Here is a 15,712-nt window from a genome sequence, read left to right as displayed (position 1 = left end):
AGATTAATACAGAAGCATGTATAATGTTCTTCAAAAAGACTTAGAAAAACAACTTTTTAGAAGTACAAACTTTTAAAATGGCTTGACCTTTTGAAGGGTTATGTTTCTTAGGAGACACACAAACTGGACTGAAAGTTTATTTTGTAATGAGCCTTCTTCTAAATGTACGATATAACTGTATATAGCCGTGCTAACTATATCACAATGAAAAGATACGTGAACAATGTAAATGACTAAGCACCTGAAGTTAATATTCAAAGTAAAATATTAATTTGTACTGAAACATTAGTTAAACTCAAGAGGGTTAATTAGTTCATTGTTCCTTTCTGTTCTGTTGAGTTCTTATAAGGATGAATTTGGCTTAGGATGTTTAATTTTCTGCAATGATTTAGACATCCAAAACATTTAAGAATCACTCTTTTTTTTTTTTTCCTGATTTTTTCTCTCTTAGTCACACAAAGTAACATTCATTTACATTTTCAGAGCTTCAGAATTCACAAACTTAATTTTTCATTGTTTATAGTTAATTTCTATATCTAATGCATTAACATGAAATGAAGAACCACTATCCAAACATATAATATTTACTTATTTATTTTTTATTTATTTATCTTACGGAGTTTTGAGTTTAGCTCTGAGGAAATTTAATCCATGTGAATGATTTAAAATTGGCCATTTACTTTTTCTCTGCATTTACGTGAACATTTTTTTCACAAAGCGAAGCATTCGTGATGTTACTGTCTCAGATTTGACAAATGCTGGTTGTCCTGGCAGCTAGCCAGTATATTTTTGCAGAATAACTTTAACACAACTGTACTATGGTTACCTAAATAGTATAAAAATGTTCATGGCATCCTTGCTACTGTGGCTCTGGAATGTATGCTGCTGGTATCTGGCAATTGCCCCAAACTAATTAGTTCTTTATTTATGAAGCTGAATGTTTATTCCACAGTTGGATAAATAATGTGCATGATATCACTTCAGGAAGAACATAGTTTTACCAGAAGGCAAGTCCTTTTTGAAAGGAAGAGAAACAAAAGGTTCTCATTTATTGCAGATAGATACAGAATTAGAAGCCCTGACAGCCACCATGGTACAGATGTAGTTTAATCTTCCATATTCTATTAAGTAACGGAATCCAATTTGCCTTCCATCTCAAAAATATTGTGCAACTTTAAGTGATATTTTAAAATTGAAAATGAGTAATGGATCAGGGCTCATTTGAATAATTTGTGAATATGAATAAGTATTTTGAGACAACAGAAAGCAATGTGAAAAAAACAGAAACGTCATATTAGTACTTTTCACACAATTGTGGAAATAGTACAAGAAATCACCCAAATTCAGAAAATTTTAAGTGTGGTCTTACACCTCACTTTACTCAGGAAGACTGCTGCTGTCCAACAACACAGTCATGAGTTTAAGCATATGGTTAAATGCATTCCTGCATTAGTGCCATAGTTGTTCTGGAAGGTAGTCAAACTCATTACATTATTTGAGTTACAGATTTTCTGCCTCATTAAAACCCTAATTGCTTGAATGTTGCCATGAAATGAGGAAACTCTGATGGACAGTGCTCACAAAAGACAGTTCACATGCTGTCAACTGGTTTAGAAATTTTAATGTAATGGAAAATAATATAAAATTAATATTCATGGAAGATGGAATAAATGTCTATGAAAAATAAGGAATATTTTTCAAATTTTCACTTTAGTGAAGGACCATCCTAGGTCCTTTTCTACTTCCATGGAAGAAAGAGAAACAAGTCTTTGAAGTTTTCATTTACTTCCTCTCCAGATATTTCAGTGAGTTGCTAAATGTAATTACTAGAAGTCACGATATCTTTTTGATTGTTCATTAATAATGCAAAATCAACCCATGCTATAAATTAATGTTTGGTAACTGGGATTAAAACCATCTTTTTGAAATGCAGTCAAAATAAATGCTATAAAGTAAGAAAAGTTAGTTCATAAGTATAGAATCATTCAGTTGGAAAAGACCTCTGAAATAATCTAGTCCAACCTTTAAGCTAGTACTGACAAGTCCACTGACTAAACCATGCTACTAAATTCTAAATCTACATTTTTCTTGAAGACCTCCTGGGATAGTGACTCAACCACTTCCCTGGGCAGCCTGTTCCAATGCTGCACAACCCTTTCAGTAAAGAAATTTCTCCTAGTATTCAACCTAATATTAAACTGCTGATATGTTACCTACTCGTAAATATTCAGACAAATGTGTATCTCCTAATATTAAATTCTCTTGGTGCAACTTGAGGCCATTTCCCCTCATTTATCACTTGGTGGTTGGGTGCTATAGTTCTGGAGTGATTAAAACCAGTTTCTCAAACTATTAGTGTATACACTTTGAAGCTTGCTTCTGGTAAACAGGCAGAAAAAGAAGACTTTGCCATAAGGTAACTGTAATTCTTCAAGATCTCTGGAGTATCTCAGAAAATTGCATTTACTCTAAAATAATAAACTTTCTTGGAGTATCTGAACGTAAAGATCTTACTGCTGGAGGCCTATTCTGTACGTGAAAGCCAATGTGTTTCAATAGATAACAGACACCAACCCCTGCTTTGCCAGACTGAGTACCCAACCTTAAAGATCCTATCAAGGAATAACAATTGGTAATTATAAGAGTGGGAGTTTCAACAGTATTCCTGTATTTTTCTTACTGTTGCTTGAGTCCTTGCAGGTTGACACTTAAAATTGATAGCATAAACCAAATTGATATTATCAATAGTACTGATAGACTGTTATCCTCTCAGAAAATCTTTCAGCTGGAAAATAGAGGAGGTTTAATAACCTCTCACAACTTCACAAAACTTTCCTGACACGATTCCTTCCCAGGCTCCAGACGACAGCATCCCGTAGTGTGGGAGATGTGCGAGCTTTCTGGTTACACATCTAACAGTGGGCTACCAAATATGACAAAGAGCCTTAAGGAGCTGTGAAGTTTTTTCCTCTATGAAAGTAGTAGGTCATGTTCTATTTATGCAAAAAGTGCATATGTTGGTTTCTTCCACACACACAAAAAAATAGTGTAATCTTGTGAAGAAAAGAACCGAGGAGTGAATGAAGTAATAGACGTAAAAATCCAGTACAGCTTTCAAGATGAATTTGGGACAGAACTTCATTGTAAGCCTAACTACCTGAAAAAATAGGACATGGAGGGACTTGGCAACACGCTTAAATTTCATTTATCTTGGAAAGAATAAAAACAAGAAATTGCTATTTTTTTTTTCCCAAAATGAAGCAATAAACTCTACAGGGGCATGTATAATGGCTTTTTTTTTTTTTTTTTTTTTTTTTTTTTTAAGATTCTACTCTGTTGGCTTACACAGATAAATTCATGAAAGAAACTGCTAAAAAGCAATTGACATAAAAGTTTAGTTTTGCTTCTTGCTGGCTATTTAGAACATACAGTGTTACCCTGACTGGGACCCCTGTCAGAAGTAGAAATGATATGTGACCTTGCTATATCATCCAGATTATATATTTGTGTGTGAAAATTGATAGGCAGTGGATACAACACTTACCCAGATTAGACAAGGTTATCACTCTCGTCGTGCACACGTTTGTCTGAATATTTGTGAGTAGGTAACATATCAGCAGTCAGTGCTCCCTGATGGAATCTCTGGTGCAGTCTATACTCAAAGATTCAGTTTGTGCTGATTTTGGCAGAGATAGTGTTTTCTTCCATGCCCTAAACAGTGTGAGCTGAAGTCTCATCAATGGTATGTAGGAAATATGTGAAGAAGTCATGTGCATAATTAATGAAAGGTACAACCTGACTGATGTTCTAATGTAGCAGTTTGAGTATTGCTGCTCCTTGGTTTAGAATTACTATGATTTTATATTTCATTTCTGAAAGAACTGCATTTGTCTTTAGTTCCAGTGAAGAAAATACAGTGGAGAACATACTAATTACCTGCAGAGGCTGAGTGTGTTAACTTCTGAATTAGCTAATTCTCAAAGCAAGTTTTATATACGAAGACTTCACCTTCAAAGTTGTGTTTCCTAATGGTAGCAGTGATTTTATGAACACCCTGGAAGCAAGCTGAGGGAAAAAATGTGGGCAGAGATTAGTCTGAGAAAGAAATTGTTGAGTATATTATTACTAAAAGATTAGTAATACTCTCATATTTTATGCAAACCCAACTGATATTTCTTTGAAATATGAAAGGCCTAGAGGTGAGTGGGCATGGCAGGAAGGGTGGAAAAAAGAGAATGCCAATCTTTTAAGTGTAGTCCAAGAACACAGGAAATGATGGAAGAGGAAGAAGTAGATTTCCTCTTCCGAAGTTAAGATATCTGTATCTAAGATATTCAGGTTGGATTTTAGGAAAAATTTATTCTCAGAAGGAGTGCTTAGGCATTGGAGAAAGCTGCCAAGGGAAGTGGTGGAGTCACGGTCCCTGGAGGTGTTGAAGGAAAGGGTAGATGTGGTATTTAGGGACATGGTTTAGTGGGCAATATTGGTGGTAGGGGGACAACTGGACTGGATTCTTAGAGGTCTTTTCCAGCTTTAATGATTCTATGACTCTATGATACTGTCTGTAAGTGCTCAGCAGATCTTGTGATAAACATACTGAGGTTTTGTTTTGGAGCTGTTTGATCTTATACTCATTGAAAGCCCTTGATTATTATTTAGACTTCTCAAGATAAGTTGTATGCAATCTTTTTGTCACCATCCTTGTTGCCATCCTAAACACTTTAGCAGTACCTGAAATTGTCTGTTACCATAAGCTAGTGATGAGTTGTCTTTCTAGAAAAATGGCTCAAAACACATCCTTACATGTTTCTGGTAACTTGTCCAGAAATGAAATCAGTCTGGCCCGTGGCTCATTTGGAGGTGTATCAATATTTCTTCATTCAAAAAGTACGATTCCTAAAACTGAAATCTAAGCTGTAATCTGCCTTCATTGGCTGCTGAAAACCAGTAGAAAGTACTCCAAGACACATGATTAGAACTTGAGATCCATAGTACGTGCTTGACAATGAGATGAGATCCAGAAAATGTTCTTTCTAGATCTAAAATTTCTCTATTTATTGATGGAGAGACCTGACTACACAGTACCAAGTGTAAGATGTGAAATGGATTACATGACTTCTCCTGGATGAATTTGAGAGTACATCAGAGGTTTTTGCTATTTTGAAGAGATATTGAACAGACTGAAAACTGTGACAGGAACTGATGCTACCACCACTTAACCTGGAATGACTACGGAAGAATGCTTTCCATAGGATGTGGAAGGAAGGAGCTTTATGGTTTTGCTGATGATGACCTCTCTCTTCTGGACTGGAATGAACTGGAAGCAAGCTTGAAATAATCCAGGAAACTTTACCTGGTGCTAAAGGTGCTGTGATGGATTTCATAGCTAGCTCCGGTGTAGATAAGGATAGTACAGTGCAATGAGAATAATGGAATCGGTACCGAGGTGTACAAACAAATGGAGTACTAACTGCCGTCATACAGAAATGGTGAAATCATTTGCTGTCTCTGCACTGATGACTCATGAACTTCCTCATGCTTACGCCATGGTGACAAGGTGCTCTTTTCTCCTGCAGACATCAAGGATATATTTCAAAGGCTTTGATACGCAGGCCTAGATACTTTATACTAATGAACGTATTCTCCTTGACACCTGTGAAGTGCAGATATAAACCCTTGAAAAAAAAAAAGTGTTTAAAGTGAAAACCTTGAAGGAGTGGAGATTTCTTCTTTATGTCTAACCTCTGAGTCAGACAACTCCTTTAGACTTTGCTGTTACAAAACCAGAGCTTCATTGGTATTTGTGTGTTTTGAAAGTGGGCTACAAATTCATGGAATTATAGAAGATAATTAATACTAGAAGAATGATCAACACACTGTATCACAGATGTTTTTTAAAGCCTGTGGTCCACATTCAGCCATAGCGTTTTCTAATCGTTCTGCTAATAACACTGGCCCCAGCAAATGCTGAATGTCTTGTCTTTGGTCACTGGATTAAAATAACCACCAGCAGCAAAGTAAGAGAAAGTGTAAGAATCAAAGACAGGAAAGAAAGATGTAACGATTTTCAAACTACAATTCATACTGGCATTGTTTCAGTGCTATGTTCAGCTATTAGAAAGGACTTAGTTTTGTCTAAGCCCAATCCCTTCTTTCACCTCTTGAAAGAAACAGTTTGACAGCAGCCAGGATTAAAAAAAAATAAATGTGTTTATTGGATGTTAATCAATGAATTACTGAACAAATGCTTGAAGAAGAAGCAGGGAATATATGTATGCTTATCACAAATTCAGACTTACTATTTTGTTTGTTACACAAATGGTTTTGTCTTAGAATCACAGTTGTTTTTTTCCAGTAACACTGAAGCTCACTTCTAATCTCACTCCTATACTCTTCCACATATTCTTTCACATCTACAAAAGAGAAGAAGCCATTCTGAGTTCCTTGGCTTCCTAGGGAATAGTTTGTGTTGTTTCTTTGTTTGTGTATTTGTTTTTAGGAGTATCAAGATTGAATTACAAAGTGTTTTTCTTAAGATGTCAAGTTAATGATCTACAAGGCAGAAAGCTGAGGAAGTGGAGGGGAGTAATCAGTGCTTGCATCCTGTGGCATTCGGGTTCGGTTATACTGCTGAAACCTGGAAACAGCGATGTTCTAAAGCAATTATTCAGTGTTACACATTACAGTTATTTTGGCATCTGTAGTTTGTTCATAGTTTATGCTGTAATTACTTCAAGTATGTCCTTCATTCCTAAAACTGGGTTGCACTTATTGAAATGAGATATGTAGCTGTCTGATAATTAGCAACAGCTGACAATATAAAATAACAATCACAAAAGAAAGTGAGGAAAATATATCCTGCTTTCCACTACAAAATTTTTAGAGTCAATACTCTTATTCAAACGTTGATGTAGTACATACAAAAATCAGCCCTGATGTCTCTTTTACACTGTAATCTGATGGCTATTTTGTATGCAAATTCCAGATGTTGCACTAATCCTTAGGTATTGTTCAAGTCACCAGACCATACTGGCAGTTAAGAATGAGCAACACCAAGGTGCCTCTCTGGAATTAGAATAATGTATATTTAGCTGCATCATGAGTATCTTTCAACCATCTCTTGTTTACTTTTTAGTTTCGATATTTCTGATGTATATATCACTCTCAGTGCCTGAGAACTACATACTTACTCTAAGCTGAAACATTAAAAGACCAAATAGCTGTGCCTTGGTAAACACGATGAGAGAACATGGGTATGTTCCCAGCAATACTGGTGATGTTATTTTTGTTAGCTCCTCCATCATTTTCATAGGATGCTCCATTTATGGAATCACGAATAATTGATTGTTTTGTAAGCAAAATAAAAGATTAAAATCAGATAACAAAAGTATAACATCATCGAACAAAACTTTCATCTAACCTCATATCCTGTCTTCCGCAGTGATCTAAAGTGGCTTAGTTGGGAAAAATATAAGATCATATTAAACTCACATGTATCCTTTTAAGTTATACATGCCAATAGTTATTACAGTAGTTATATATAGCAGTAAGCTATAGTTATTATACCTATTCATGCTGTTAAAGTTATTCATGCCCTTCCCTGTGGGCTCCACTAAGTTTCGATTTTTAGAGCAGATTACAAAAGAGGGAGTAACAGTAGTATAATGCTGAAAACGACTTTTAAAGTTTTCTTAAGAACTGTTCTTTAGTTTTTAGTCATCTAGCACCCTATTCCTACTTGGCATTAGTCTTCTCAAGATATCAACTATCCCTCACCCATCCCTTCACACTGCTGTACTGAAAAAGATAATGGTGAAATAAATTTGCTTTGATTAGGATTTTCAGCTTTTGGCTTGCTGGCTTGGGTGACTGCAGACACACCCAGAACACTTGTGAAGCATGTGGTTTTCTGTCTGCACTGAGTACTTCAAGAAGGCTGATCTTAGAGGAAATACTTTGGTTATACCTTATGAGAAATGACTTTGTGATCAACAACTAGATGAGAAGGAAGAGAAAGAAAATTCAGGTTACACCTACCTGAAAACAAAGAGGCAGAAGATTGAGCAGGGTGTGAAGTTGGAAGTTTCTGAACAGAGATATCTGTGTTTATCTTCCTCGAGTTTCTGTCACTGAAACTCTAGCAAGGTTTCAGATGCATGCATGGGAAGTATGTGCCCTGTAAATACGACCACGTTCCTGTTTTCTGTACTCACACTGTTTAATCTGTTGGGTAGGAGTTAAGCAGGCGTCTAAATTCAAGTTCTCTCATCATCATTTTTTGATGTACTATCCAAGATCATGTATTTAACTTGAATTACACTGACAAGAATTCAGAGATGAAATTCAGAATGAACGTATTCTGACAATGTTTGTGGCTTCAGAATTACATTTGTCTTTTGTAAATAATCACATGAAACACCTTTATTTCTACTTGTAGGACCATAAACAGCCAGAGGAGTAGACATTTGTACAGGATTTGGGGTGATATCCTGTGATCCTTGACCTACCCTACATATTGTGCAACTACAGACACTGCAGTTATGTTTTATAAATACAATGTATCGTATAACTACAATGTGTGTAGTTATGTTGTGTAAATACAGACAATGATAACACAGGTGTTTAATTTGCTTTTGCCTTACTTTCCTGTCTGTGAAATGGGGATGGTATCAATTCCATCTCATACAAGTGCTATGATGAGAAATGAATATCTAAAGCTACTTGGATGCCATGAGAATGGATGGAAATTAAACATAAAATTACATGAGAAATAAGATAATGTAACTTTTACAGTAATTGTGAAGTATTTTGTATAGATTCAGCATGGCTGAATGAGTGGTCTTTACAGAAAGGCATGACCCTGCAGAAGTACACGAGGGGGTGAAATTCACGTTTGCAATGTTAGTGTAGAGAACAGCCAAGGTGAAAACACACCTTTTCCCTCTAGTATCTTGTAGCAATTGGTTTTGGACAGAAATGTGACCATAGAGTCACAGAACCATTTAGGTTGGAGATGACCTCTAAGATCGTCAAGTCCAACCACTACCCTGGCACTGCAAGTCCACCACTTAAGCTCGTCCCTAAGCCCTACATCCACACTATTTTTGCAGACTTCCAGGGATGGTGACTCATAGAACAGAATCGCAGAATCATTAAGGTTGGAAAAGACTTCCAAGATCATCTGGTCCAGCCATCCCCCTGCTACCAATGCCACCCACTACACCACGTCCCTAAGCGCTTCCCTGTGCAGCCTGCTCGGGGATTGCTCCGGAGTGAACCCCCTCAGTGAACAAATGTCACCGAGTTCCCAACCTAACCCTCCCCGGGCACCACTTGAGGTGAAATCGGTGAAACTCGGAGCGGTTTCTCCCCAAACCGGGCACCGAGCAGCCGGCGGCGGCCGCCTCAGCCGCCCCTGTCCCCGCGCCCCCTGGCGGAGAGACGGAGCCGCCACCCGATGGCGGAGCCGCCACCTCGGAGCGGAGCCGCCTCACGGCGGAGCCACCACCTCACGGCGGAGCCGCCGCCCTCCGCTCCCGGCTGCAACCTCGCCGCGGCTGCCCCCGAAGTTGCTCCTCGCACCGCGTCCCCTCAGGCGGCGGCTCCCGCTGGCGGTGGCGGCGTGGCGCTGTGGGGAGGGCCGCCTGGCGCCGCCTCCCTGCCTCCTTCCCTCCCTTTCTACCCTCTCCCTCCTCCGTCCTCTCCCTCTCCGCGCTGCCCCATCCATGTTCGGGCTGGAGAAGCCGGCCAGGAGCGGGGGGTTCCCCAACATGGCGTCCGTGGGGGATTTTAACGCGCTCAGCTCCAGCATCCCGGCCACCAAGGTGGAGCTCTCCGTGTCCTGCAGGTGAGGCGGCGCCCGGGGCACGGTGCCCCCTCAGCGGCGGGGGGACGGGGACGGACACCGAGCCCTCGGCGGGGCTGCTGCGGGGCCCCCCCGGGGAAAAGCGGCCGCCCTGGCCCCGGTGGTCGCCTCCGGGTCCCTCCCGTGTCCCCTTCGGGTCCCTCCGGGGCCAGATGCGAGGAGCGGGGCCGCGCCTCGCCTCCTCCAGCGGCTCCTTAACTTCTGGAGCTGTCCCAAGTGCCGCGGGTGGGGAAAGGAAAAAAACTCCCATCCGGACTGATCCCTGCGCCTATTTTTATTTTATTATTTTTTTTTTTTGGAGGCTGTCTTGCAAAAGTCTTGCGAAACCGGGCGTGTTACCTCGGCGCGTTTTACCCCAGCGCTGCCGCTGAGAAACTAAAAATAAGAAAACAGAGCCCGGTGTGTGCGGTCCCGTTCCTCAGCATTTATTTGTTTATCGGTATTTCAGCTATAACGCTGGAGGGAACAGGGCGTTTGCTGTTGGAGTCTACAGTTATTTATTTTCTACGTGTGCATTTCCATCCACGTTTCGCAGCCCCGCTGCAAGGTGTGCTGGTGGCTGTGAGGCAGCTCGGAGTTGGCAGCGTCCAGCAGCGGCTTTGGAGAGGTCTCGGTGTGGGTTCCTGAGGCGAGGCGAGGCAAAGTTTGTCCCGCAGCCCATCACTCCGTTTTTGGAGCTGCCCCAGAGTTGCTGCTGCCAACGCTGCTGCTTGTGAGGGGAAAAAAAAAAGCTTAAATTGTCAGGCTGCTTCCTCTCCTCCCTTAGCAGATGAAGTGTGGCTCGGTGCTATGTCAAGGCTGCATGGCAAAAGAAGGCAGAGACCCTGAGAAATGTAACGCGACTGAATTTGGTATATGAAATTCATCCCTGGGCTGACAGGAACGTGCTGATGCTCAGCCCGTCTCCACAAAGTTTACTAGCAGCAAGCACAGAAACCTTGGTCCTGGGGAAGGCACGCTGTTATGTGTAAAAGCAATCCAGGACCTTTTATATTACTGTTAGTTTTTTTTCAAATAACTTTTACATATGGCAGAGTTCTTGTGCTAGTTCTGACCCAGTTCATGTATAATGGGAGGTTATTTCCTTCCAGGTATTGTTTGTATCAATCACCCTGCAATGTTTGCTTCTAACCTTACTTTTATAGCTACTTGAGAATCCATCTGGTGGTTAAGAAAGGCAGGTGTATGATACAGCTGATCATTTCTGATGTTAGTTACCTTATTTATAGCTCATTTCAGGACATAATTTACATGTTAATTTCTCTGTACATCTCTTCAAAAGCCATGTCTGTTTTGTTGAAGCAAGAAAAAAAGTTTTAAAAACGTTTTTTCACCCCGGTATGTCTCCATATCAAGTGCTGAAGGATGGGAATTACCCAGGTGATTCCCTTCTTCATGTGCTGGAATGACAGCTTTTGATTGCAAAACCATGCTTTGAAATTGAGTGTAAAGTGAATGGGGCAGAGATTAACCAGTAGCATATGGCTGTGATTCATCTGTAAACACAGTCATTGGCTAAAGCACAGGAAAAGCAGTGCAAAACGAAATTGTGAAATACAGCAAGAGTCCACTGTGCAAAGTTCAGGGAATGCTGAAAATTCTTTAATAATTAGCAGTTGTGTATACCTAAACATATGGAGAGACATGCTTTGAAAATAGTTTGAGTCATGACATTCATTTTCTCTTGATACCTGCAGAGCTGTAGAGCCAATTTAATTAATAGTTTATATCAGTAGTTATCAGCTGATAACTATACTTTTGTTCCTAGATATATTTTTTTTGCTTTATTTGTTTTGATAGAAGTAATAATGGGAACTTCTTCCAGGTTACACATGTGGTATAATTGGTGGCTAGTGAAGCTGTGCAGGGTGTTTGGTTCCATGTCTGGCTGTGCCACAAAACAAACTTGTGATTCTAGACAATCTTTTTAACTCTGTGCTTTTAGTTTTGGTTATTTCAGTTTCTTGTTACTCAATAAGGATACAGCTTCTACTCACATTTCAGCGTGGTTCATCTGTTGGCATTTCCCAAGTCAGTTTGCTCAGCATGCCCATACTGTCAACGTGATCAAACCAGTCAGGTTTCAGTACTACGCAGATAGGGTTGCACGACTTCTTACTCTGCAAGCCAGCCTGCTTTAGCTTTGGGGTCCTGCAAGGCAGCCGCTAGGTGAGGTGCATCTCATGGCATGGGAAGTCTTTGTCTATGAATGTCTTCTGTTAATGCTCTTCTGGGGTTTCTTTATGAATAAAAATCTTTCCTATGATACTCATTGCTCATGGAACACCAGCATTGGCAGTAGTTTTGAAAATTCTGGGAAAGCAAGATATTCATTTAATTCTTTCTAGTTATTACTACCCAGTGTCTATCAGACAAAAAGTTTACAGCCTTCTTCCAACTCTTGTAACATGTAGATTTCTAAGCTTCTAAGGCTTTTTTTTTTTTTTTTTTAATCAGGAATCTATATTCTTAGGTGCAAGGGCCAGATCTAAAGTGGCAGAACAACTTAAACATCTTGTCCCAAGGGATCTTTTGGTGTTGGTAAGAGTCCACTGTTGCGTGGGCCAGTTGTTATAGAAGCCATCTCTCTCTGCGCCCTGTCGCTCCCTCTGTCATGTGCCCAGGAATGCATCCATGGTGTGATGAAGGCTGTCACCTGCCATGTGGTCTTTTTTTGATTGCGGGCTGGCATCGCTTTAGATGATTGTCCTGTGGTGAAAGAAAGATCAGGACCTTGGTCTTCCAGTCGATAAGTGAAAGAGAATATAGGTTGTTCTTTATCTTAACTCTACTGTTGTTTTCCAGCCAAAAGGTTCCTTTTCCTCCAAAGATGTATTTGCATAGCACACTGATTTAGATCTGTGTCTAGACTTGAATCTACACTTAGAAGCTGTGGGTGGAAACTTGCGGTCCCAGGTGAGCTGGAGGTAAGCTTCAGGCTGTGTTTCAGGGAAGGAAATAATGGGGACATTTGAGATTGCTCATCTCGTGCCTGCCATCCTGTATGTCCCTCTCTGGTCGTGTTCTTTGTTAATTGCAATCTAGTTGCATGTGAAATGTTAAATGTTGGAGGAACTTCATATCCCAGTCGCACCTTTCCTACTCTCAGTGTAGTTACTCAGTGGCCTCTCAAGTTTTTCAGTTTTTGTTGTGACCTATATAATGGTCATCGCTGCTCCTCATGGTTGCTGTGTGGACTGACCTGAAGTCTCCTGATAGAGCCACAGCCTTTATGAAACCTTAACTTACAAGGAAGACCAAGAGTTTCACAATGGCCCATATTAATTTACTTACAGAGTGAGAAGTTATCAAACAGAATTGTCCTCCTAAGAGTAATTTGTATGTATGTATAGGAAAGTGAAGCTGTAGCTTGATCATGTTATGACTTCTAGTATTGTATCAGAGATGCCATGCTCATCAGAGAGATGGCAAAAGGCTTATACAATGTGGACATGGGTCTGCTAGGTTTGTGCAGGGTCGAGCAGATTGTCCTCATGTTCTGGGTTTGTGCCGGGCAGGCTCTGTGCTGTCAGTATTCCCACAGCAGGCACAACGTGTGGAAAGGCAGCACAAACTCCTTCTGGTTAATTCAGCAGAAATACATTTGCTCGCCTGTGCCTCATTTGAATGAGTTCTGTGCTGCTTCACAATTTGTACAGAAATCTCGTGTTAATGAATGGGCTGAATGGAATTAAGCAAATCCTGTTCTTAGTTATGAAAATAATCTATTTTCAAGTTTCTTGCATGGAGGAACAAAACTTACTACCTCAAGATTTTTGCCCTTCCGTTACTTTGGTGGTCTGGAAGTCCTAACCAGTTGCTTTCTGGTAGTTGTGGTACCCAACAGCATGTTTAATTATATCTTTGATTGTCCTAAGGATTGATTTTTAGCAACATCTCTTCTCTCTGGCCCGTATACCTACCTCCTGGGTATTTGGAAGTATTAATCATTGGTTAGAAATTCCCATGGCAGAAAGATGCCGTGACAAAAGAGAGACCCTACATAAATTATTTGAGCTTGGAACTGTATAATACAAAGCACAGAAACTAAAATTCACCCTGGTTTTCATTTACCAGCCCTTTTGTGTGTGTGCGTCCAGGCTGGATTAAAAATCTGTGTAGTGGTTGTGTATAGCTGACAACAGAAGGTTGATCCTTTTTTCTTCGAAACTTCCTAGACAACCAGCTGGCTTCAGCTGAGGAAAACTGGTGTTGCAGGGAAAAAACAAAAACAAAAACAAAAGCATATACATGGGTGGCAGTGTTCTTCAAAACAGTCACGGAGGTACATTTCTTATCACCTGTATGGCTTGGCATTCCTGTACCTGTCTGTATTGTTTGAACTTCAAGCAGGCACACGTGTGAATTGTAGAATTTAAGAATTTGAGATCTGTGGCCCTGTAGACGCAGACTTGCTACTGTTAGGAACAGGTCCCGGTTTTCATACAAGTTGTGCAAGGTCTCGGGACTTGTCAGCTTCTGTCTGAACTTGTCTCTGCCCAGCTGGAGCTTTGTTTGGCCTCGCTGAGCTCCAGCAGCAGTTTTTCTAATGACCGGGTGGCTGCTGCTGAGATAGTTTCACTTTGGCTTGTATAATTGTGTGATATAACTGCAGTTTTTTTATAGATAATTGTAGCGAGCGGTGGTTTTGTGCAGAATGGGATAGCTGTGACCCGCATACAAGGACATTGTGGGGAGCCTCAGAGTTTGGAGGAAGGAACCATCAACGTCATACCCCTCCTGAGACGTCCTGTGCCAGCCCTGCCACCACCATGAACTTCATCCTCCCGTGGGATGCTCGCCGGCAGCTCGCTGTGATGCCCTCCCACAGCTGAAGCTGACAGTCTTAGGTCTCAGGAAGGGAATACAAAGGAAAGCCTGCCAGCACAAAAAGAATCAGGTACTAGGAAGTGTGTGACAGCTTCAACTGTATTAAGGCTTTCTGTGTTAGTACTATTTTCCTCATTTTCTTTTATTTCTTTATCAGCCCATCTAAGCAATGCCTCACAAAAGCCCACAGTGGCTGAGAAGGAAGGAGGAATCTTACATTGGTGGTTTGCATTCACTTTCTAAATGACTTCTTTAATGTATACCTTTTAAGAACCGTTTCAGAAAAACCATGCAAAATCTGGTTTTACGCTTTATATATGGTTATACATTAATAAAATATTCTGTTAACTATACATCCTTCAAGAAACCATATCCAAAATAGAACAACATCTCCACAGGCTTGGATGGACTGGGTAAAAGCAGCTGGAGAAGGACTGGTGAGTTGAAGTTACCTTGAACTGACAGATTCTTGGGCTGCAAGGGATCCTTAGTGCCATCGCCCAGGATACGTCTCTAGAAGCTCAGAGCTACAGACTGTTTAGCTGCCTAGCATTAGGAATATAAACGTAGATGGCTCATTTTGTTGTTTTCAAGTAATACTTGGGCTTGTGCTGAAGCAGAGTTCAACCAGTTTGTGTTGTGCTGTTGTGGTTTAACCAGGCAGACAGCTAAACATGGCACAGCCATTTGTTCACCTCCCACTCCACAGTGGGATGGGGGAGAAAACTGAAAAAAAAAAGAAAAAAAGTGCAAGAACTTGTGGGTTGAGATAACGGCAGTTCAATAAGAAAGAAAGAGGGGAAAAAAAAAAGAAATAAACGAATAGGGAAAAAACAAACAAACAAAGCAAGTGATGCACAATGCAATTGCTCACCACCAGCCAACTGATGCCCAGCCAATCCTCGAGCAGCAGCCCCCTGGCCAACTCCCTATTGATTTTATTGTAAAAAAAACATGGTTTTATTGTTCACCATGACACCACATGGTATGGGACATCCCCTAGGTCAGCTGTCCTGG

At 40.5% G+C, this 15,712-nt stretch overlaps 1 protein-coding gene across 3 annotated transcripts in view; it reads left to right on the top strand.

Moving 5' to 3' along the window:
* The first annotated feature begins 9,470 nt into the window (after window positions 1–9,470).
* Window positions 9,471–15,712, top strand: part of CPNE8 (copine 8) — a 102,055-nt gene continuing 95,813 nt past the window's right edge. The window contains exon 1 of one of the 3 annotated variants that reach the window (XM_068669726.1): window positions 9,471–9,847. In XM_068669726.1, coding sequence (XP_068525827.1) covers window positions 9,726–9,847 — 122 coding nt within the window. In that variant the 5' untranslated portion in view covers window positions 9,471–9,725. The remainder of the gene's footprint in view (window positions 9,848–15,712) is intronic. The other 2 variants (XM_068669725.1, XM_068669724.1) reach the window with 2 other exon arrangements.

Source organism: Anas acuta, chromosome 1 (assembly GCF_963932015.1).
Source record: "Anas acuta chromosome 1, bAnaAcu1.1, whole genome shotgun sequence".
Classification (NCBI taxonomy): domain Eukaryota; kingdom Metazoa; phylum Chordata; class Aves; order Anseriformes; family Anatidae; genus Anas; species Anas acuta.
Note: the sequence above shows the minus strand (reverse complement) of the source record. Positions and strands in the feature narration are given on the sequence as shown.